Here is a 26,768-nt window from a genome sequence, read left to right on the forward strand (position 1 = left end):
ATTACAAATCCCTAGATTGAGAAAGAGAGAGAGAGAGAGAGAAAAAAATGAGTGATTAGTTTGTAAATCGAATTGTAAACAAATTTTTCTCGAAATAATAACACAAATTCACAAATAGAAGAAAAAAATTCTCAACAATTTAACCAACATAAATAATGATGTTTCTCCTATTGCATTGATTAACCAGAATTTGCAATAAAATCTACCAGCAAGAAGATAATTATTATTATTATGATGATGAACATAATTATCAAATTGCAAAACTCCCGCAAGTGATTTAATTGCCAATATCCCAATGAGAGAAACTTGAAATTACTTTTTCTTTAGACTTTAATTACTTTTAATCACAACCAGTTAACTAATATACACAAGCAATTGAAAGTTTGTGGCTTTGCCAATATATTAAATGGAAACACCTTAATTGTTAACAATTAACTTTTCCGAAATGAATTGTTACTTTTTCAGCGAAACAAAAAACAAACATGATTACATCTTATTGCTAATCAATTGTTTCAAATTCATTTTCCTTGTAATAATTGAAATTTCAGCTAATACATTTGATTGGTTTTCCCATAGTAAAAGTATTGAAATTGTTACATTGTCAATCTTATATCATCATTATTATTATGGTTCAAAGTTTCTGGTATTTTTATTTCATGGTAATAAAATAGTTGAAAAGGTTTGACCAGTGGTCAAACTGTGACGTTTTAGATGAGCCTCTCTTATTGTTATATTGATGGGAAACCCACATAAAAACGGGTGGGTCAGTTTCAGTCATCATAAACACTGACCCAAGGATTAGTGCCTGCGGCTGTTTGACCATTGTTTTTAATTGGACACAAAGTTGCATCATAATATAAATACTACATTAACTGTTATATTGCCAGGAACATTTGACTAACACAATTTATTGATTTAGTTTAAATATTATAATAGTTTTAATCTTAATCATATTGTGTGTGTGTGTGTCCATCTGAACACTGACCACTCAATGTAAACAACAGCGATCAGCTTATGTGTGTGTGTGTTTCTGTGATAAATCAACTCGATATCAATCAATTAATTGTTAGCAATGGTAAACAAGTTAATCAAATGAAAGTACAATTTACCGTTAGACAAATAATACAATATTAATGAAGCAACAATCAAGTAAAGATAAACGTTTTTATTGGATTAAATTAACTTTTAATCATTAAAACAGTTTGAATTGACTAAATGTTTAATCAAACTAATTGTTTGAAAAACTTTGATTAACCTTTTTTCAATTAATATAAACACAATGTTGATATAATTAAAGAAACAAAATAAACCACAATCAATCAATTGTTGGTGTTAATCAATATCTTAAATTGATTAATTTTCACCTTTCACTTATTTGATTATTTTCTGTGATAAGTGTTCAAGTGAATCAATTGTAATCACAGTTTTCAATTGCAATTCAATCATGTGAAACAAGGAGGACCCATAGATAGACATACACAGTACACATACAATTACTTGATTGTTACAATCAAGCAATACGATTAGATTGTGTATCTATTTCAAGGTATAAATACAATTGAATCAATTGATAACCAATTGGAGTGAAAATATTAATCATAATAATAGATTTGAAATCTTTACTCAGATTTTTGGGTTAACGTTGAATTAGCGCCTAAAGTGAATGAGCACTTTTCTCCCTTGGATTAAAGTGACACTCGTACCAATGAGTTGGGATGTGTCCTGGCTTTTCAATTTAACCGAACAACAATTGTGCCGATGTACTTAACACTCGACGACACAATCAACAATCAACAATCGACATTGTGATTATAATAATATTCACAAGATGAACTCCATCAATGGATATCAACAGAAGGCTATTGTTGGGACTCTATGAGTCTCGTTTAATTCAATAGCATTAAAAGTAATCATAAAGATTGAGGGATAAAAAAGGGAGGAGTAGATGATGAAGATGATCCTTATGATGATGATGATGATGATGATGTGCAACATTGGGGGTTATATTTAAGTGTTTGGTTGATGGTTAATAATGAAAAAGTGAAATGATAATTTAATTCAAGTGGATTGTGAAGCTAAATTGTTAATAGCAACAAAGTTGTGTTTTCATATAATTTTTTTCTCGGCTCAGAGAGAGAGATGTTAATTTGCTTCTCAATATTTTCATTTGGAAATCATATTGTGATATTAACAGTATAACTGGTGAATGGGAGCAATTTTTCATCATCATCAACACATAATAACATAATCTCATCATCATAATCAAGGATGATGATGATGACAATAGAGAGAGAGAGAGACTCATTTCTCTTCAGGTCTGTGCATCCTCATCCTCCTCTTTATTACCAATATATAATATTATGTAAAAAAATTTTTCTATTACTTTTTTTTACTACAATTCACAAATAATACAAAGAACCACCACCACCACCATTGGTATTAATACAGACACTCCACTGTCAATCCTCCACCCAACAGCCTTTGTGGACTCAATATTTTGGGTGAATGTTATTGGCAGATGAGTTGATTGCGTCTTTTTTTACCGTTATAATTGAACAACAATCAGGCAACTGTGATGAGTTTACAATTGATTAACTCAATTGTGTGTCTTTCAATGTTTTGTCTCATTTTCATGTAACTTTTCAATCTCTCTAATCAATTTAAACCAGTGTGTTAAAATAATCACTCACAATTCAATTTAAAGTTATCAATCATACCTCTTAATTTAGCATCTCTCTCTCTCTCTCTAACTGTTTTTCTTGCTTCTTTTACACTTTCTTTCATATCTAAGTCTTTCTTTCTTCCTCATCATCATCATTCTTTATCCTCATCATCTTAAATTACTCTTAGTCACTGAAAATAAAGCGAATCCGTTTATCGAAATCTCTTCTTCGGCTTCTTCAACTAATAAAGACAAAAGCTTCTCTTTTTTCCTAATATGAAAAAAGGGTTTTTTATGTTTCTTTTCTTTCTTCATCCATTTTGAAGATGAAAATAGATGACATGAAGATGAGACTCTCTTTCTCTCTCTCGATTGAAAATGGTGAAACACCAACATTCATCAAGAAAAGTAACCAACAATCAAGTTAGAATTTTTTTTTCTATTTCACTTCAACTTTATTGGCCTTTATTGGACCGGAACTTTTCACCATCTTCCCAACCTCCTCCTCCATCCTCATCCTCCTTCTTTTGCCTCTTTCCTCTTCCTCATATTCATCCTCATCTTTTCATCTTGACTTAAACTTTTTCTTTCACTTTATCTGTCACTTTGCCAACGGTTTTCCAATCTTTTTCCTCTATTTTCCTATTCTCTCTCTCTCTTCCTTAATAACTCCCACTTTCGCCCTTCTCTCTCCCTCTCTCCCTCATCCTTTTATGTCTTTATTACACTTTCCTTTTTTTCCAGCTCATCTTCATCTTTTATGACCATTCACCCACTCCTACTCATCATCATCACCATAATCATCATCATCTTTTTCCAACATAACAAAAAAAGAGAAGAAGATGAAAAAAAAGTGGAATCATTCCTCTGACCATAAAAACTTTTCTAATGATTATCTTACCCACCGGTCAAGAGTATCATCAAGAAAAAAGCGAAAACAGTTCAATTGATTTCTGATTAAAACCTGGAATCAGATGATAATCACCATGAGATTATAGATGATAATAGATCTTGAGTTATCATTAGAAACTCTGTTGAATTATCATTTCCAAAAACCCACTCCCTTCACCACCCACCCCACCCTAACCAACTATCATTGTTACCCTAAAGATAATATTTACCCTTAAATTGTACAATGATAATAATAATGTCATTATTATTTCAGTATTTGATTACATTGAATCATCAAAGTTTACTTAACAATTAAAGTTAATTATATTTACTTTGAGTGTGAAACATTTTTACCCCTAAATTCAATGATAATAATATCACATGTAATCAGTTAGATAATTTCATGTGTCTTCATAAATTAATCAGTTTCCATGATAATTATCATGATAACTTTAACCGGAAACTAATTAAAACCAATTTAAAGTTTCAAAGGCTCAGGAGATTTCAACTGAATCAAAAATCAGTTTGGAATCTTGAGAATTCAAATTTTATCCTTATTATTAATATTTCATGATAATATCATCATCATGAGCTGAGAAAATATATTCATCCATTTTCAATCCTTCTCATCAATTAGTGTTAATTAACAATTGTTGATACTTTGATAGTTTACTTTGTGATTGTTTGATTAAATTGTGTTGATTTATCATTTCTGATTAGTGATTAGCTTAATTGTTGATTATTATTTAAAACAATCTAGATTTGTAGTCTCTCTTTGGCTATCATGAAATATTCACATTCATGTGTCTTCAATAAACTAATCCTGATAATCCTAAATCAATATCAATATAATCTTAATCCCTCTACTCTCATAATCCATTAATCTCATTTACTAATCTTTTTTGCTTTTGACTTGGATAAAGTTTATCTTATAAATCCCAATTGGTGACATAGACTTGACACCTAAACTTTATTAACACTCCGCCATGAATTATACCATTTGTTTCAACAATTAATGATCGATGATATTAATTGTCCTTTAATCATGAATATTAATTGTTGTCATTCATTCAAATGAAATAGATGTCAAAGTGTACGGAAAATGGATTAACATCTCTGATAGAATAGGATGAAAGTTTATTGGTGAACAATCAGAATGACTGATTTACCCTGAAAAAGAATGAAAAATATATTTGAAATTTGAAAAATTCTGTGTCCAGATTATCTCAGCATTCATCAACTTTTCCTGTCAAATTTATCATCTCTCTCTCTCTCTCTCTCTCTCTCTCTCTCTCTCTCAATCTTTTGTCATCATCATTATCATCCTCTGTCTCTGTTTGTTTTTATCTTCCACTTTCTCTGTCACTTTGTCTCATCTTCATCTCTCATTCTTTTTTTATCTTAACATCAAAAAACTGCTGAAAATGAACATATGAACATGATGATTTCGATGATGAAGATGAGGATGAAGATGAAGATAAAACAGAGACAGAGAGAAGTAGACAAATAACCAAGTAGATCAGCAAAAAGCCAGTATGAGTCACACTTAAATTGTACAATTAATTTTGATTATATTCTGATTGATAAACAATCATCTCTGTTCAGTTATCATCATTAACATCATCACCATTTCCCCCTGGACAATGAATCATTAAAATCATTTCAGAATTCAACTGGACCTGAAACATAAACTAAAACTGACCCAATCAACAACAACAACAACAACACCAACATTTACTATTAATACACAAGAGATCAATTAGAGATCCAAAGTGAGATTAAATTGATAATAATAATAATCTCAAAATGATTAACAAAACAAAAGACTCACGATGAGTCCAATAGTTACTCCTAATCAACGATATTAAATATTGATCATTATCACAATGAATTAACTAGACAGCTGATTAGACTAGAGGGTCAGATATGATCTACCTTTTGATGTTTATCTAAATAAATTGAGATGATTAACACAATCAAGTTAATCGTAATCATGATTATCTGGAATCGCAATTTAAGTTTAATCTTTGAGCCAAGGAAATACAAAAGATCTCATTCTCATCTAATGTTCCAACTAATATTTACGATATGAGGTTGAAAAAAATGTTTATCAAAGAAGATACAAAATCGATGGATATAACTTCATTTCGATAAGCAAATGTCCTAAACAGAACATCGAAGCAAAAATCGGTTCGAGTATCTTAACAATCTTATCCCCATCATCTTTTTCCTCCTTTTCCTCCTCCTCTTTCATCTTTCACTCAGTGTGTCTGCATCGATCATCATTTAGAGAAAGAGAGAGAGAGAGAGAGAGAGGGAGAGAGAAATGAATGCAAAGAGATGATGATAAAGATGAAAGTGGAAGATGAGGATGAAAAGAAAGAGAGAGGGAGGGAGATGACCTTAATGGTCCTCCTTGCAAGTTTTTCCCTCTGCATAGTAAGAGTAATAAAAGTTGCATGAATTTTTCTTATTTGTCTCTTTGTGTCTTAATGTCTCTCTCTCTCTCTCTCTCTCTCTCTCTCTCTCTCTCTCTTTCTCTCTGTGCCCTCTTTTTATTTATTTCCTCTTCCTCATCCTCATCACCATCAACCATTCCCTTAACCCTCTCTTCGAGGCTAACCCAAGTAATAATTTCACATTCAGAACTTTTTTTCATCATATTCATATACGAAAATATCTTACGCCTCATTTTGTCCTTTATACTATCAGGCAATTTTTTCCTTCTCTCTCTCTCTCTCCCTCCCTCTCTCATTGCGGAGAGGACATAAAGTTGATGTTTTTATTTTGATGTAGATTATGATGATAACGGTGGGTTGAGAAAAATTTAACTTGACTAATACTTATTTCTAATATAATCTAAATATGAGCCACCTTGAAAGCAGATGAAACAGTAAACAAAGCAGAGAAAACTGCAAAAAAGCCTTCATCACTTTCCACTCCACCCTTGCTCTCATCTTCTCCATAATTTTCTACCATGAATTTGATTCTTAGAAAACTGTAGATCAATAAATTCAACGGTAAACTGAATATTTGCCCAACTTTTTTTTCGGCCTCATAATCGGTTCTCCCCATCAAAAGCACCACCAAACCCAAATCTCTTCACATTTACCGTTATACAAGTTGAATCTTCACCACGATAATAACAATACATCAACTTCATTCATTTATTTGTCTTCTCACCCTCCACATCCCCTGAACCTAAATTGGTCTGAAAAAAACAACAACAATAACAATTTATCATGAAAAATGATGTTACATTATTATTATCATAATCATCCATTGATTTGATTCCCTTTGATAACATTACACCTTCAGACAAAAGGCAAAATCAGCTTGACATTATTTTCATCTTCATCTTTTCAATCATTTCCATTCATCATTAATGAAGTTTTTTTGTTATTATTTATGCTCCTTGATTGTTATTAATATTCAACCGATGCACTTTTCAGACTAGGATGATCATTATTTGTCCTCAATAACTAATTTATCTGCCTTTTAATTTGACCACTGGTCAAATTGCAAAAGTCTCATGTTGTTTTTTCCCATCATGATATTATCTTGTTGATAATGATGATGATCATCTGTTAGATTAACTAATTTTGATAAATTGTCTTGTTACCTTTAACTTTTGATATAAAACAACAATAAAACATCAACAATTAGTTGATTATTTATTGATAATTTGATTCTATTGGCTATTTGCTTTTGTCTAATTAAGTTTGATTCGGTTGATTATCTTTGATATTTTTCATTGACTTTGTTACGCTTAACCATCATCTCTAATCACCTTAATCATATTAACTGATTATTTGTTGTTATTAAATTAAATTAACTGTATCATCATTATTATAGTAACAATTACAATCCACAATTAGACATGATATTAATAATAAATCAATCTCATCATCTTATTACTCAATAAAATCAATCAATCAAAAGTTTTTGCTAAACAAAAGTTGATCAAAACAATTTGGATCAATTCAATTTCAAATGAAATGAAAGTCTAATTAATATTCAATTAGAAGTGTTTTTAATTTGATTGTTTCATGTTGATCATTTGGTTAATTGTTACCTATTAATGTTCATGGTGATGAAGCATCACTATGATACACAATAATCAGCTTAATTGTAATCGTTTCTCATTCTCTGTCTTTTTACAGTCGCTGAACAAAATATTGTCATTGAAGTTCTGGATGAACATGTAATCTCAGGCAATACCGTTGTATTCAAATGCAATATACCAAATTTTATCAAAGATTTTTTAATAATCTCTGCTTGGATTGAGGATCAAACAATGATTGTAATCCAACCTCCTTCAACTTATGTGATAAATCATTCATCTTCCATAGGAGATAGTAAATATCTAATGTTACCCACCGGTGAACTTTATATCCGCCAAGTGGACAGTTCATTGAATCAACGTAGTTATAAATGTCGAGCAAGACACAGATTAACTGGTGAAACATATATAAGCTCAACAGCGGGTAAACTTATAGTAACAGGTAAGTTGAAAGGTCAAACGACCTTAAGGTTTACATGTTGTTACCTATTCCCTGAGTATTACATGAATTTCCGATCATCATGATGAGTAAATTGAACCATGATAATGAGTAGATAACAAGTTAGTATATATATTAGTTGAATGTTATCAAGTTTCGGTTGATATATTATCTTATATGTATCTTATATCTTGTTTACCATGAAAAACATCAGAAACATTTATTTACCCTCAGGGTGAACGAGTAAGAAAGAGGTGAAGAAAGTGAAAAGTTGTTTAGCTAATTTCAATCATCATCACTCATCATGGTAACCAGTTTATTAACAATTACATTGCTCATGAAATTTGTTTCGTTGTCTTTTATATCACCAGAAAAGCATTCATGATTATCATAATTCTATCATGATATAATATTCAATTTGTCAGCAGAATTTTTTTTACTACAGAACAAAAAAAAACACAAACAGAACTTAAATAGTACCAATACTTATATATGAAAATATTCATGGAAGTGAAAAAAAGCAGCACTTCCCAAACAGGGAATGATGAAGAAGCAAAATCATCGAGAGGGAAAAAAAGAGAAATGATGAAAAGGTGATGAAAAAAAAGTTCTTTCGGTGAAAATATAAGAAGAAGAAGATGTAGAACATTTATCAAGTATTAGCAGAAGGTATTCTTTTAATACCCTAAGGGAAGATGAAGATAAGTAAGGAGGAGGAAGATTGAAAAATGATGCATCTAGAAGGTGGAAAAAAACCACTAGGAAGAGGAAAATGAGAGAGAAAAAAAGTTCTGAAACTGAATAAGGAATAGAAGAAAAAAAAACCTTAAAGTCAACATGTAATAAAAAACCATGAACCACATAATGAGGATGAAGGTATGATGATGATGATAAAGATATAATATGTTATTTAAAAATATAAGAAGATGATGAGATGAGGGAGGTGATGATAATCATTGAAATAATGATGATGTTGATAAGTTTTTTTTTTACCGTTATTTGTGAAAGTGATGATGAGCAAGATTATTAACTACGCTGAAAATGAGGAATAGCAGAAAATTAAGATGAGATGGAAAAGTGATAATGAAAAAGATGAAGTTTCGATGGGAGTTTTTTTTTGCCGAAATGCTGGTTGATATTATATAAGTCGAGAAGATTGAAATTAATAATGAATACACAAAGTGTTGAAGAGATATAGAAATTAGAAGATTAGGTTTTCAAGAGGATTCAATATGATTATCATCCGAAGTTTATCATCTTTATCATCATCATCTTCTTCAACATGTTCATCTTTTACAAGATGATAGCGATAATCTTTTTCCAAAGTGGGAAAAGTTTCATCTTCTTCTATGGGTTTTATTAAAAATCACCAGAGCGGGAAACTTTTCCCTCTGTGTTTTTATCCTCATCCACTCATCATCATTATCAACAACAACAACAACATTTCCATGTTTCTTTTGTTATCCTACTCTCTCTCTAACTTTTATCATCTTGATCCTCATCCCTACTCCTCCCTTGAGAGATGACTTGATGGTTACCAAATCATTTTCACATATATTATAACCATACAAACAATCAAGACCCAAGATACTGATGATAATGATTATCATTAACATTGTTGAGGAGCAAGAAAAAAAGATGAAGCTCAAATTATATCAACATGATGATGAACATGATGATATTTACATGAAGGTGAAAATGAAATGGAGGAAAAAAATAAGAGATTTGTAGATATCAAGATGATGGTGAAGAAGAAAAAAAATTGATGATGATGATCACAGTTAATATGTAACAATCAAGGGTATGATGATCACCAAGATGATTACGATAATGAATGAACAGAAAAAAAATGAGTAACATTAACGATAGTATTTTGATAACTGTAAATACTAGTTGGCATAATTATCAGCAACTTATTATTGATAATTTTTCTTTCAAGATTCATGAGCATCCAAATTGAATAATGTAACATGATAGACATGAAATTCAAGTCAATTTTCAAAGTTTCAGCGAATTCTAAATTGATTTTTTCTTTTTCTTCTTCTTCTTCCTTAATCCATTGCATCCATTATCCGGTTGATGATTTACTCTCAGAATCTCATAATGTGATAAGTCCCAGGATTAGTGATATAAGATCAATCGTTTTGGCTGTTAAAGGTGATACCGTGATACTTGCCTGTTCAGCTCAGGGATATCCGGTTCCAACCTACACTTGGCTGAAAAAAGATTCAATCACTGAGAAAATTATCACACCCGATGATCGGTTTACCCGTTCCGATGGGATTTTGTTCATTCACAGTGTTAAAATTCAAGATTCAGGGATCTATGTGTGCCAGGTGAATAACACCATTGGTGAGGAAAGAGCTGAAACTAAGCTTCTTGTCCGAGGTAAGAATTTTAAAATTCCCATTCTCAAATCAATATCAGATTCCATCATATAATATACATGATATGTATTCTCAATCGTTGATTTGGATATTATACTCTCGTTGGAATGAACTTTCAGCTTTCTCAAGCCAAGTCAAGTCTTTGGAAAAGGATATAATTGAAGAGGAAAAAAAGTTCCAACTTCACCTGAATAACAATTATTATTATTATCTTTCGTTTTTTTTTGAGAATCAGGGGAAAGTTTTTCGATACTTGAACTCGATTGATTTCGAGAGATGAGAAATGACTTCTTAATCACTTTCACATGAAAAGAATTGAATGGAAAATATTGAAATATTTTCGCACCATAGGAAATAGAGAGAAATTTCTCCTTCTTTCTCTTAGAAATAACCATGAAAATGATGAGATAAAAATCTCAGTGACTATTATTATTATCATAGAGAAGAATTCATGAGAGAAAATTATTCAAGTGAAAGAAAAGTTTCTTTTTCTGGTGGAAAAAAGTTCATCTATCGAATTGGAATAACAATAGTTTTCTTCCAAAATATAAGAAGAGGAAGAAAAATCGAAAAAATTTCAATTCCTTTTCGATAATAATAATCGTAGAGATGATTATGATCATCATGGTGATACAAATTTCGAAAAGAAAACTTTTTCTTTTCTTTAGATTTGATAAAGAGAGAGAGAGAGATAGAGAGATAGAAATATGATTCCAATGAATTCGAACCACAAAGTTAAAGAGAAAGATCTTGAAATTATTATTATATTATCTTCAGTTACTTTTAGCATTTGGAGAGTGTGAAATTTTCACCATCCTGAATACACCCGATTGCCAATAACTGAATGTGAAAATTATCAGTGTGCATTTGAAGGGAATGACTTTTGAGGAATGAAACGAAATACAATCAGGATGAGATTGTATGGAAATCGTAACATTGTAAAGGAAACGAGAAAAGATGATGATGATAAAAGAAGATGAAAATGATCCGGAATATGAATTATATGTGTATTCGATTGTATATATCATCATGGAAGACTGAGAATTCCAAGGGTAAGAATATAAGAGAAAATGTATCTTCGAAAGAAAAAATTTTCGTTTTTTATTTGTAACATTCAGCTGAGAAAACTATTATTTGAAATCTTTTTCCAACTCTTTCCAATAATCGGAATCTTTATCATCATTTCCATGATGATGATAGAATGATGATGAAAAGGATGCGGCTTGAAGGTGGATAAAAGGGAGAAAATTGTTCCTATTTCTCTGTGATTTTGGTAAGAGAGAGAGAGAGAGAGAGAGAGAGAGAGAGAGAGAGAGAGAGGAAAAAAATAAGGGAAAGTGGGAATTGAATGAGAAAGTGGTTCATGTTCAATTGTTTAATGATGAAGATGAAGATGAAAATGTGAACATGATGAAAGAAGATGATGGTTGATTTATAATGATGATGAAAAAGTATATACAAACCTCATGGTGTCGATAACCATGAATCAATAATGTGAAATTAAAGTTTTTTCCCGATATTCATTCAATTGCTCATCATCTTGATCTATGTTCATGAAATGATGAATTGATTTCAATCCATTTTCGAGGTTGCAACTGATCGGACTCGGAAAACCACCTAAATAATCAATTGATTGTTTCCAAGTTACCATGAGACCGATTCCTTGATTTGATTGTAAACATTTACATTTAAATGGTTATGAGATTTAATCGCAATAAAATTTAGATGATGATAACCAAGAATCATTAATTACTTTTATAATTATCATGTTTCTCTCAGATGAGTTGAAGGTATTTGTATCTTTTTGGTAGTTTTAATGACTAGAAATGAAATTTGGTTGAAAACAAAGTGTTTAAATAGTAAAATAGTGGGTAAGGATGATGAAGGAAGAAAAATTTCCCATGGCAACGAAATATTCAGTTTACATGATGATGATGATGATGATGATGATGATGATGATCAGTGTCACTAACATGAAATGAAATTTCACCTCTTCATCTTCATCCTAAGCCACAATAACAACAGCTTCAGATGATAACAAGATGATGAGAATGATGATGAGTAAGTGTGTGGTTATCATGAATTTTTTTTTCTCTCTCATGGAAAAAGGAAACTCATCATTTTCTGAGTTTTTCAAGATGACAGGGATGAAGAAGATAAGAAATAATAATAGTAAAGAGTTAATCAAATCAATACTTATGAAGATAAGAATAAGGAAGAGGAAGATGATGATGATGCATAAGAGGATGAGAGATACTAAAGGGGTGATAATGGAAGATGAAAGTTGTTAGTGAGATGCATTAACCATCATCAACATGATTGTTTCCATTGTTTTGAAAGTGCGTGCGACATGATAAGGATGATGAGGAAAAGAGGAAGAGGAAAACGGATGAAGATGATGAAACATAATGGTGATGATGATGATATGGATGAGAGATAATCCTAAACTATGAATGACCTGTGATCAGAAGTGATAACTGATAACCGATTTCACCTCATTTACAAATTTCCATTTTTCTAATACGATTTTTCATATCTCTCTCTCTCTCTCTCTCTCTCTCTCTCTCTCTCTCTCTCTTCTTAATCATCTGAACAAATATCTTCATCTCCAATCAATTCCCTCAATGAAAATTATTCATCTTCATCATCTTCCACCCACTTTCATCCCTGACAGTTTCTCAATCAAGATTAAATTGATTTCAAAATCAGTTCAAATGAGATGCTCATCCCCAGGAAAAACATATTCATCATCCTCAGCATCCTCATCATTCACCCAACTGAATATCAATTATTTTTCCTTTCTCTCTCTCTCTCTATTTTTTGTTCCCACTTCTCATCGACTCAAAATGATTATCCCCCAGAAAAAAAGTAGGCACTGTTGTTACACTTAATTAATCATTAAATTGTGCTAATTATTTCCTCTTCATCATTTATCTTTCATAATCATCATCATGATTATAATAATTGTCAGAACTTTTTTACTCTCTTTTCAATTGTCTTTTTGATTCCATTGTTAAAATGTAATATAATGAAAGCGGTTCAGTTGAATGTTCAGACTAATCTAATACCCTCAGGGGATAGTTTCAGATTATTTTGTTTAGCTTTTCCCCCTCATCATATATTATGATATTTCATCATGTTTATATCACTCTGACAGTTGGAATTGTGATCAGCATCATGATGATTTGATACAAATGATCACCTTGCAGAAAGAAAAGTCGATTTCATCCTGAAAGTTAATCTGTTATACTTTTTTTTCACCCAATCTTATTTGTCTTTTTACCTTATATCTCATGATGATGTTATTGTTATTATTGTTTCATTTTTCATCACCATGAAAAAATAAGCCCTCCGGGTGCTCAAGTTATTTGTTATTTTCATCTTTCTTTCCAATAAAAAAATGTATCAATAGTTTCACATTGGTGATAATTTTTTATTTCTTCTCATTCAAACTCATCATGAAATATTGACACTTTTCTTGAACTTTTCTCATTCAAATACCATGATGATGATAATATTTTTTCTTCTTCTTTTAGTTTCCTTCCGCTTCTTGTTATATAATAACAATTCCTTCCCATTATGATGATGAAATTTACTCTGATTATCAAACCATGATTATGGAGTAAAAATCAATTGCCATGGATCAGCTGATTACATGGAATAGCAAAAAATTGAATGAAACTTTGTCTGTCAAATTACATCTCAAATAAGAATCAAGTTAATTGTTACAATTACATAAAGAAAGAAAGTTCCAGATTCAACATTTTCAATAACATTATCATGAGAACGATTATAATCACCATCATCATGAATATCCATTGAATGCCATGAAAATGCTTCTCTCAGCTAATAGTTTTACTAGAGAATCCTTTCTCTCTCTCTCTCTCTCTCTCTCTCTCTTTATCTCTCAGTCATTTCTTCATCTTCACCATCAACTCAAAGAGAATCATGAGAAACTCATGAGAAAGATATAAAGTTCAGTTGTATTGAAGGAAAATTATCTGAATGACATTAGTTCTGATTAACATACTAATAGGTACAATTTGCATAAAATTGTGGTTCATTCTGAACAAAACAAAAACTACTCAATGTTATTATTATTAGAAAGTGTTATATCTTTGAATTAATGTCATTCCATTCAGATTCTGATAAGATTGATTATCTATCTTATTTTGTGATTGTTCAAATATCAGCAAAGATAAACAACTTAGCCCATAGGAACATGTAACCTATCAAGTTAGTTGTATATTCAGCAGAAAAACAATAACATCAATATTAACAATCAGTAATATTAATTGTCGACAATTATTATCAACTCGAAAACTTGATAACAATTTAAAATCCATTGAGAAACACTTTAAGAGAGTAAAGTTTCAAATTTCCAGTTCTAATTTCACATTTCGATAGACCAAATAATCAAAATTAATCGTTTATTTATTGATAATCAAATTTTTCTCCATGTTTATTATTGAAAAAGGTTTCCCTTAATTCAGTTGTTAACTTATCATCTTTTTTTACTAAATCATCAATGGTAATTGAATAAGTTTCCCCTGTAATAAGATATCATCGTCCTTTTATCATCCATGATCATCATGAATGGTTAACAATACAATCAGGTGATAAATAATGATAATATAACTGAATTGATATGAGAGAGAGAGAGAGAGAGAGAGAGAGAGAGAGAGAGAGAGAGAGAGAGAGAGTCAATATTGAGTCAGTAAAAAAAACAATGTTCATATCGATTCCAAGGATCATCTTATTTTATCATCTTCTTTATCCTCATCAATATTATCACCACAGGTTCTGAAGGTCTCCCAGTGTAACCTGAGTATTGTGTGACAATTATTATCATCATTGTCATCATCACCTTCATCCATTTGGTTATCATGATATATAAAGAGAGAAAATGTTCTAATTTTTGTCTCTATTTTCTCATTACCTGAATTACTGAACAATCTGATTATCATGAACATCATGATTCATGAAAATGATGTTATCATTATTATTGTTTTTTTTTCATATAATGAAAAAAAAGTGAGTAAATATTTAATCACAATAATGATATCAAGTTAACTTCAACTCATTGATACATAAGAGCTAATGAAACATTATCATCATCATGAAAAATAATAATAATTCAGTTGATGTCTTATATATTATGATGGAAAAAATTATCTAATTATTACCCTGGATCATTATTTATAATTATTGTAGATGTTTTTTTCCTCATCATGATTGAAACTAAGTATTCATTTGAAAGTGCAGATAAAGAGTTGATCAAGTGAGAGTTTCAGTTTCAGTTTCTTGGAACATGATGATTCTGATGTTGGCATTTGATTATCATCAAGTTTTCCTGAGATAAAGACTTGAACTGTATTGATGTAAATTATTTATCAGACTGACCATTGGTTTCCATGAACCTTATCAAATATGCTTTCTCACCTGGATAATGGTGGAAACACATGATAAAATTGATGAGGATAAATGTTGGATGATAAAAGATTAAGGTGGACAAGAAGATGATGAGAAGAGAAAAAGATTTCTCTTGTCATCCTCATCATCTTAAGTGTGTATTTAACTTTCCACTGTCCATAAGAATGTCCAATCTAATCTACTCACTGTTATCCAATTTCAACTTCCCATGAACATAACTGAGTATTATTATCATCATGGTGGAAAGACCTTGTAGACAACTGAACAATCAACAAGAACCGGAAACAGTTGCTTAAATTGTCTATTATTATCTTCATGTGATAATATTTTCTTTCCCCCTTTTCCAGAACAGAAACCATATCATCCTCATCTTCATCATGAAAGAGAGAGAGAGAGAGAGAGAGAGAGAGAGAGAGAGAGAGAGAGAGAGAGACTTTCATCACAATCATGATAATATCTTGAAATTGTTCATACAGAACAATTGATTCAAAGAGAAGAAAAAAAAAATTTTTCTCCTGAATAATTTTCTCTCCTCTCGATTAGCTTTCCAAAGAAATAAATAAGAGGAAACATCTTGAAACAACCTGAATCCATGAATTGATCATGATGATGATGATGAAACTCTGTGAACACTGAATGGCTCTGATGCTAATCAATATTGATTAGTAATCCATTGATAATCTTAATTATGATTACCATGATATTTATTGATTCGTTTGTAAGAGTAAAAAGTTGCAAAACATTTTTCCAAATTTACTCTTATCCTGATTCATTGATTTTTCATTTCATTTCATGAGTGTTAGAATTCACTCTCACCCAGCATCTCTTCATTTTCCACAGTCATGACTCTTTCTACATTTTCATCATCATCATCAGAATCAGAATTCTCAGTATCATGATCTTTTCCACTTCCTTTTCATTTCATAGAATATAAGAAAAGAAGAAGCAGAAAAAAAGTTCAGAACATTTTCAATCATTAATCATGATTCAATCTAATTCTGTTATGATTGTTGTTAATTTTTAACATTCTCCCTGACAAATACAAGAATTAATATGATTTTCAGTGGGAAAAAAAGATGAGATGGAATAGAAAATTTCTCTCCATGTATCATGTTCTCTCATGGTTCTGACTGATTGTCCAGATTTATAATCAACTCTGTACATATCGAATATTATATTTTCGATAATAAATATGTTATTCTATCATTAACAGAGAGAAAAGGTGATTTGTAAACCTCATTGTGTGTAGTATATTTATGAACATTAATAATCGAATATCAAATTACCCTGATGATGTTGAGTTTTCGAAGGGGAAAATGGCGGGATGAAACTTGGAAAAATATATTAATAAGTTGAATTCTGTGTTTCTTTCTGTCTATGAGAATTCTGGTAAACACTCACAGGAGAAAATGAAAAATTAGTTCGACAATGAATCAAAGTATTTAAATGTTATCCTATTTATATTATTCCATTTTACCATGTATGCATAATTTTACATTCTCCATGGTGATTCTACTCTTAACATTTCGTTTAGAGTTCTAAGAGAGAAAGGTGGATATGATAGATAGTAAGAGAGGAATAGGGAGAGAGATAGAGAATTGAACCATTAGTATAATTTGAAAATTAAAATTATTCTTTATTCTGAATCTCGGTGAGTTATCAGAATTTCCAGAAAAGGGAGAATAAGAGAGTTTAAAGTAAATTCTGAGTTGTTCATGTTCATCTTAATTTTCTTCTTGGAACTTTCTCTCTCTCTCTCTCTCTCTCTGAACTTTTTTTCTTTCTAATCAAATCTCTTTTGCCTCTTATTCTTTTCCCATGAATATATATAAAAGAATTACAAGTTTAATCACAGATTTCAATTCCAGGGGAAGAAAATAAACAGATAAATATTCAGTTACGATTGTTATACCTTCATTAATGAACAACTTTAACATGATGATTGAAATTAACGCTCTGAGAAGTTCTGAGATTCTCATTGAACTTTTTTTTTCTTGTTCCACTTACAAATTTCGATAATTGTCTTCCAATAGAGAGAGAGAGAGAGAGAGAGAGAGAGAGAGAGAGAGAGAGAAACTTAAACAACTCAATTAATGTAGACAGTAAATTACATGTAATCGTGAACAGAAAAGGTTCAAAATGTTCAACTTCGAATACTAAATATGAACTTGACCATTAAAGGAACAAAAAAAAGTTCTTGTTCATTGGAAATAGAGATTCAGATTACCTTGATGTAAATGAAAATCTCTCAGAGAATATCTAAAATGAGAATGATAATAATAATCATCATGATTGATGCGGTGAGAGAGAGGGAAAACTTATTCAAATGTCGAAAGAGAATCTTAATTGTGAGATAAATTGTGAATATAATTGTTAGTTTTCCATTTGATTATATCAATACAATTTACTCAGACAACTGGTAGAGTTTATGAAAGAAATAGTTAATTGAGTAAAAGTTTCATGATAATGAAACTCAACATGATGAATAATAATAATAATACTAAAGGCGTTGTCACTGTCAGAATTCAATTCGTACGATTTTTAATATTATGTATCAATTATTAATAATATCACCTTTTTTTATGTTGATTTTCACGCAATTGCCATTAGATTATCACTATCTGAATAATATCAGAACTTTCATCTCCTATTTACCTGTTCATTCAAGAGAGAAAGTTTTTCTTGCTTTTTGTTATTAGTTTCTGGTCTCAATTCAAAGGTTGGTGAAGTTTTTTTTTTCCTCCATGTTTTTCTGTAACAATTTACACACACACTTTGCTTCCTTTATCCCCAGATAATATCCTCTTTCAGCCCCATGTTACATCATGAAAGAAGATGCTACAACATGGAGTGAGAGAAAAAAAACCTGGGTGATATCGGAATAAATAGAAAAGATATAAAAAAAAAGTTCCAACATCATGAGAGTTGAAACATTGCTGAATAACCTCTCTAGCGTATCCAATTGTGGCTTTTGGTAACATTTCCATCATGTAGTAACTTTCAAGTTCTGAATTTTCATCCTCTCCATATGCATGTGAGATTTACTATCATCATGATGATTATCATCAAGGTGAGAGAGAGAGTGTGTGAGATTGCATGAAGATTGTATTTATATTGTTCAATATAAATCAATGTAATATCAACACATGATAATGACTTTCAAGGTGGGAAAATGTTTCATCATGAATGATCATGAATAGAGTCTGAATCATCATGGTTTTTTAATCAACGATACAAACAATTACCTTAGTATATTATCATTATGATCAATACTAATCTCTAATTTTTGTTTTATTGTTAACAATTTGATTACTTGAATTAATCAATAGCTTGTTATGATGATTAGTTAGCTTTATGATGTTTTTTTCCTTGCACTTGGTTAACAATTAATTACATCAACAGAGTAACTGTAAATTATATGATAACTGTAATGATAACTATTAACTTTTTTTTTGCTCACAATCAACACGAATCTAAAAGTTAATCATCAAGATAATCAACTTTTGGTAACAATTAGATGATTATTGATTTTTCCTCTTCTTGTAGGTTATGATTAACAAGATAAAAAAAAGTCTTGTGATTGTTTTGAGTTGATTAATTTCATTTCCGTGATTACAATTCATTTATGGTAACAAATTATCAGATTTTATATCAACCATTAACTTTGATTGTTTACCAATCAATTGTTGATCACTTAATCAAAACAATTGGAAAGATTTAACCATAAACAGAAAATGAATCAACATTCATTGGCTCATTTGGAATTGATTTGAATTCATGATGAAAATGAATATTAGATGAATGAAAAACTGATCAAGTTTATAAAGAAAATCGTTCTGGTTTATATTAGATATTATTCTGATTTCAATTTCCAATCCCAGGATAAAATTCATCATCATCATCATCATGGATAAAGAGGGTAATAAGAAACAAGATAATCCTTGAAACTATCAAGATTTTAAGAGGAAAAAAATTTAAACTCAACGAACTTCTTGAATTTTCAGGATCTTGAATCCAGAATTTGAGATGAAGGAAAAAAGTTCCAATGAATTTGACTCAACTGAGATTCTATGTGTTTGTGTATCCTCAGTATTACAGAATAAATTGTATTCGTCATTCCTTTTTTTCTCAATTTTCATGATGATTCAGTTTCTATCTTGCTACTTGTCTATCATCATACACTAACAAAGGGAAAGATAGTTACTTACTTTCAATATCATCATGATCATCTTCAGGGTATCATCTCTGTTTATCCTTTAATTTGTATCAAGAAGATGAGGAGGAAAAAAAGAGAACGAGAAAAAAAAACGAAAACAAAATGAATCAGATTGTTCAGATTCCATCTGAAAATGGGATAAACAATTGATCTCCTTGAATCTGGTTTTTTTCATACTCTCAGAATCCCATGAATTCCTGTGGATATAAAGTAGGAAAAAGATTTTGCATCGACAATACAACTTGATGATAATACTTATTTAGCATCAGTTAAGAATAACATTTCAACTCGATGATATAAACATCAGGTTATCTCTTGAATTTATATTCATTATCATGTAATCAGGTCAATCCGGAAATGGTTCAACTTAATTGTTATAATAAAACAATGAAAGAAAAGTTGATTATGATAAATGAAAGTTGAATGATTACAAATCCATTGATAAATTAATTCATTGAAAACATTTTCCCTCAATTTCAATCATACAAACTGATAGATGATCATGGTTATGATTCTGATAACGATTCCATCTTCAATTTTATCATCTTCATCATCATTTAATAAACTTTCATCAGACTGACCATCAACCAAACTCCCATAGAGAACCATTAATAAACCATTTAACCTCTTAAACTGTTATTTCAAAGGTCATCATAAAATCTGATGGACATTATCATTAAAACGTTTCAACGTATCATCATGATTATCAAGAAAATGAGTAAATAATCAACAATTAACTGAATTCATCTTCATCTCTTGAGTGTAGGAAACAATTTTCATCTAATAATTCACCTTTGATTAAATTCAACTGCTGAATTATTAATCGTAAATATGATTTACTATCAAGGTAAAAAGTTGAACCTTTCAAATTCAGAGACTTTTAAATTGTTGCAAGTAATTTAAAGTTAACAATTTAAATGGTTACTTTGAGTAGCTTCAACTGAACAATGTTTTAAACTTCAATCATTACTTATTAAAATATCCACAGCTCATGAATACCCACTGAATACCCTATGAGTTATTCAAAGGTTAATATTAATGTTATAAGAAACTGTTAGCAAATAATAAGGAACAAAAAAAAGATTTCAAAATGATGATTAAAAATAAAAAGTTTCTAATAGTTGGAAAAGTTCATAATTCATTTGGATATATAAATTTCCCATGGTTCAGATTCAGTTCAAGGGGTTAGATTAATAAAGAAACTATTTTCATGAGAATCATAATTTCATGATTCATATCATGTATACTTTGTTTCAAATAGTATAACGGTAAATCTGAGTTAATTACAGAGATTAATTTTGAGTTAATCTTTGAAAACGATTTGATTGATTCTGGTGAGAAAAGTTCAGTGTAAAAGGATATCCCGATTTCCACTGGGGTGGGTATTAATACCCTGATCAGAACTCATGTTAACTAATGTCAACCATTTATATTCAATGAATTTGTTGTTCACTTATCTATCCAACAACACCATGAGAACACGTTGATTGACAGTTTCAATTAATTCACATGAGAATTAATGATTTAATCATGATTATCTCTCACTTTTTTTTATACTTCTTCTCACTCAATCCTCTCTCCATATTAATCAGTTAATGGTATTAACACCCACCGGTGGGATGAATAACAATGTATCAGATATGGAAACAACAGTTTAACCTTATCCTTATTATCAACTCATGTCATCTCATTTTTGAGCATTTGCTTGGTGATAATTGAATTAATCAGCTTGAGAGTTAATTGTTGATAATCTAATAATCATATTCATAAATTAATCTTAATCCACCCTGAGTTCAATCATGATAATTGGCTTGTTTAGTTATCATTACATTAGCTGAGCTGATTATCAATGGACGATTATCTTATTCTGGTAATAATAAATAATGATAATTACTTTAAATCATTCTTAAAGTTAATTGCTCCCAATCTAATTAAACATGACTGATTGTAGCATTTTAAATATGAATCAATTCAAGAGTTGTTGGAAACTTTTGGATATTATTATTATTAATTGTTAATGAGAAAGTTTTTTGTTTCTTCAACTTATCTTCTTAATCAGGGTAATGTTGATGTACTTGGAATCCATGGTAAAGGGAAAATCAATTGATCAGCAATTGTAATCATCAGTCGTTATCATCATGTGATAATCATGATAATGATCATGATGATAATCCTTGAATCTCTTGAGATTAATGTGACCAATTATTATATTGATTGCATTGTTGATTTTTAGATTCCAATTGAATTATCATATATAAGAAAAGTTCTGATTCACTGAATGGTAGAGAAAAATATATTATCATGAAAATTTTGTTTTCCTTGTTGAGTTTGAATCATTTTCCATGAAATAATTTATTTTAAATGGTTTATTTTTACCTCTTCCTATTTGAAATACGATTTACCATCATCATCAATGACAAACCATCAGGCAAACTGAATTCGTTGAAAGGTAACGGTATTTCCCATGATGAATATCATCATCATCATCATTTCCAAAATTTTGGAATAGAAAAAAAAACAAAAAATCTTTTTGAATAACCTGAATGAAGGAAAAGGCTGCATGACTGAATCGTTGCTGTTGTTCAGCTGAATTTATTTCCTGTGAAATGGGAAGCAAAAAATTCAAGGTAAGGTAACCATTTGATTACATGTATCAATGGTTGACCGAACTCAGGATAACCATGTAAATGTATTACACCGACTCAGCTGAAGGAATGAAATGAAATCTAGAGAAAGAAAAGAAAAAAACAGTTACATTGATTTTAAGATATTCAGTAAAATGTAAACATTTATTTTTTCCTCAGAAGGAAAATGTGAGTTTCTCCATAGATTTCATGGAGTAACAATCCCATGGAGGAGAAGGAGGAGATGAAGGAGGAAAAAAGAGATAAAAATGATGCAGAAGAAGAAGATGATGATCATCATGATGAAAAAAAATAGAATCTGTTTCTGTTATTCGGGTTCATCATTCGAAGATTAAAACTGATGCTCACAATCAATATGATATTAGGATGATGAGTCTCATCTCATGATGAGGACAGGGAGTTGAAGGTAGTTATCGAATCTCTCTCTCTCTCTCTCTCTCAGTATATCATCATAATCATTTTCTGAGACTTGGTAAAATGAGTTAAGATGAGAAATAATATTGAAGATGATCATGGAAGATGAAGATGGGAGGAAGAAAGTAACACAGTTAGAAATGTATTTATATCTAATGTTATATAAATATATCCTTTGCTTAGCTCTTTTTTTTTGTTTCTTCTTCTTCATCTCATGATGATAATGATGATGATGATAACTTTGCTTCTGTGGGAGGGATGAGGGTGGAGGTTCAAGTTAAGATGATGATGGTCGCTATTGACATAATTGGCTACCATTAAACACTTGATCGATCCCACAACTTTCATGTTTCATCCTCAATCCAAAGACATAATATTCAACCATGTTGATGATCATCATCATGAATGATCAAGGTGATTTTGTCAGTAAATGAGATGAAGATAAAGCTTAATATTCACTATCCAAATATAATACATATAAAAAAAAGAGAGGTACATGAGAGTTACCATGATACTGAATAAGAATCAGAATGATGAGTATTATTATCTTTATCTTTGAGTCAATGTTTTGTTTTATCCCAACAATCATCATCATATTATCCTTATACTCTTACTGATCATGATTATTAGATAATCAGATGAATGATTGATAAACTTATCATGATGATGATGATGATAAATAAGTGAAAGAAGATACAAATTGATTTGCCTTTTAAAACAAAAATAAACATTAAATTGCAACGATAATAATAATTCAGTTCATTCTGATTCTCATTCTAAAAACATATTGACTTTTTTTTCCAGAATTTTTCTTTTCTCTCCAAAAAACTTACATGAAATTCTGGAATAATGTTCAGATTAAGATGATGAAAAATGTCACGTTATCCTGAATAAAGTCCCATCATCATGATAGTATCATCCAACATTAAGGTTGATTGTCTCTTGGAATGATAAACAAAACAGTAAATTGTATTATCTTCACTATATGTTCATTGACTTAACATGTTAAATCTCATGTTTTTACAGGGAAACCCAAAAGATTCTGTAAGAAAAAAACCATAGAAAAATATGATAAGATTATGATCATGACCACAAATAAATCACCGAAAGAAAAAAAAATGATTCAACTTACAGTGAGAATGATTTAGTTTGTGATTTCCATTTCCTCTTTTCCACATCAAGATCAAGTCATGTTTATGTGAGAATCAGTAGCAATTTCTTGTAAATTGTTTTCCATGTGAGGCCAAGGTATGAGAGAACGATAATCACCACCATCATGATAAAACCCTCAGACCAAACACCTAAAAATCACGAACCATGAGTAAAATTCATTGAACAATCAAAGTAACAGAAAACAAAATGGTAAATGAATGATGGAAACAATTGTGTAAATAATATTTCCCATTGTTTTAAATCAGTAAGCTCAACATACTCTCCCTGGTATGAAACATAATAGGTAAACATTTATCTTTATCTTCATCTCTTTTCGTAACTTTTATCCTCATCCGACTTCTTGATTCCATCGTCTAGAAGATTTCTCTCTCTCCATCTTCTTCATAACCTTTACATGGATACATATTTTCACTTTTCTCAATGAAATCTTTCAGTTCCATCATCATGTTCATCGTTTTTTCATCACCATCAAACGAGTAGCGATGTATCATCATCCTCATCAATTGATTGTTCCCTTGAGTTATTGTTGATTCTGTTGTTGTTGTTGTAGACTATTCATTGGAAATGAGTTCAGGATCATCACCATCATCCTAATTCTTTATCCATTTCTTTATTTATCTTTACATGCGAAAATCTCATGTAAAGATTGACAACAATTGTCATGACCATGAGAAAATGGGGAAAAGGGTCCAACATTAACTCGCTATCTTCATCATCATCAACATCCTCTCTCTCCATCAGTAATGAGTATCGGTTGTCATCATCGCAGATCTTTCCAACGATAAGGCAAAAGTGGTAACATTGATCCGATCATTGGAATGCCTGCAAATATATATGAAAAAAAAAGAAAGAAAAGAAAGAGAAAAATAGATTGTTAGAAAACAAATTGATCTACAAAATCATATATCATTATCAATTTAAATCAATCATCGAGCCTGTTGACAGAAAATTGTCTTACAGGGGTTAGGAGAACAAGGAAAAAGTGAGAATAGCTTTTGGTAATTGCTTTTACATATAACATTTTACATGATAGATTTTACCTCCCACTCTTTCATATTGTTTTATATCTCTTTCTTATATCAATGGTAACTGTAAATACCTTGATATTACATTTTCAACAATATTGACACAGTTTTTCATTCTCATATTATTGATTATGATCGATCAAGTTTCACTTGTTTATATAATATATTTATGTTACTATTATTATCAACATAAATATAATTCAAAGACAATAGAGTGAGTAAGTGAGAGAGGGAGAGAGTCAAAATATTGACTAAGAATATTTCTCTCTCTCTGTGTCCTGTATCAGTTACCTGACAAAAGAAAAGCATACATCAAATACACAGTGGAGATCGTGTTAGTATCCAGGTTGGGTTTGTATCAAGAAACAATTGAGAATGATGGAGATGAGGATGAGGATGGATAAGTGAGAGAGAGAGGGAGAAAATGATGACAAGTGATGTTTGAAAATGAAAAATGTTCTCTTCTCAATGGATTAGAGGATCACTTTTCACTGATCACTTATTATGCTGATTATTGGGAAACAAAACGTAAGGTTAAATTAATCACTTTGTTAAACCTAACGTACATTAAAATAATAGATTATATTACACAGAGAGTGAGCGAGAGAGAGAGAGACAGAGAGAGAGACAGAGATAGAGAGAGATTGAGAGGAGTAAAGATGATAAATTGATGATGATGATATATTAGCTGTTGTCAGTGTGATTTAGTTAAAACAAAAAGTTCGTGTTGATGAAATGATTTGCATTTTATGTAATTCCATTCAAATAGATATTAGCTTTGGGATCTTCGCTCTCCTTTGGTTGATTGTTGTTTCTTTGTCAATTATATTTTTCCAGGAAATCAGTTGTCTTCCTAATTCCTCTGGAGATCCATAAATCTGATGATAATCATCATCATCATCATCATCATGGTAAAACTAATGATGGTTTTTGATAGTTGATGTTGATCCCAATTACTCTTTTCATATACACTTAGATTATCCATTAGAATCATGACAATTTATTTAATAATCATATTTCTTCATTGAATATCTTTATTTTTCTCTCTCTTCTCTTCTGCTTTTTCTCGTCAACAATTAACTGATGATCGTAAATTACGCTAAATAATAGCTCCTTTATCTGCCAAATTGGTGCCTTCAAGTGAATCAACTGATGTTGGTGCTTCACTGTTCCTTAATTGTTCCGTTACTGGTCATCCAATAGATTCAATTGTTTGGGAGAAAGATCATAAACCAATTAAAGGAGATTCATCTGAATCAGGAATTCGTTTGGTGGCAAAAGATTTAATTCACATTGAATCAGTTAAAAGTAAACATGGTGGCACTTATCAGTGTTTCGCTTCCAATGAATATGAATCTGTCCAAGCATCATCGCTATTGAAAATCAGAGGTAAATTGTCAACAATCAAACGTTTCAAATC

At 30.4% G+C, this 26,768-nt stretch overlaps 1 protein-coding gene and 1 long non-coding RNA gene across 4 annotated transcripts in view; one reads left to right on the top strand and one right to left on the bottom strand.

Moving 5' to 3' along the window:
- Positions 1–26,768, top strand: part of LOC128395125 (cell adhesion molecule Dscam2-like) — a 62,458-nt gene that overhangs the window by 8,617 nt on the left and 27,073 nt on the right. The window contains exons 2-4 of the mRNA XM_053355528.1: positions 7,717–8,058; positions 10,150–10,443; positions 26,459–26,737. Of these exons, the coding sequence (XP_053211503.1) occupies positions 7,717–8,058; positions 10,150–10,443; positions 26,459–26,737 (915 nt within the window). The remainder of the gene's footprint in view (positions 1–7,716; positions 8,059–10,149; positions 10,444–26,458; positions 26,738–26,768) is intronic.
- LOC128395126 (uncharacterized) lies at positions 18,000–26,474 on the bottom strand. 3 transcript variants are annotated; one of them, XR_008326498.1, is made up of 5 exons: positions 25,640–26,474; positions 24,283–25,145; positions 23,984–24,192; positions 22,468–22,817; positions 18,000–22,365 (listed from the first exon to the last, which is right to left on the bottom strand). It is a non-coding gene; the product is annotated as an uncharacterized LOC128395126 (long non-coding RNA). The 3 variants fall into 3 exon arrangements; XR_008326497.1 differs by having other exon boundaries at positions 24,283–24,451; positions 24,583–26,474; XR_008326496.1 differs by having other exon boundaries at positions 24,283–26,474.

The sequence above is a fragment of the Panonychus citri genome, unplaced genomic scaffold (genome assembly GCF_014898815.1).
Source record: "Panonychus citri isolate SS breed McGregor unplaced genomic scaffold, ASM1489881v1 Contig00141, whole genome shotgun sequence".
Lineage (NCBI taxonomy): Eukaryota > Metazoa > Arthropoda > Arachnida > Trombidiformes > Tetranychidae > Panonychus > Panonychus citri.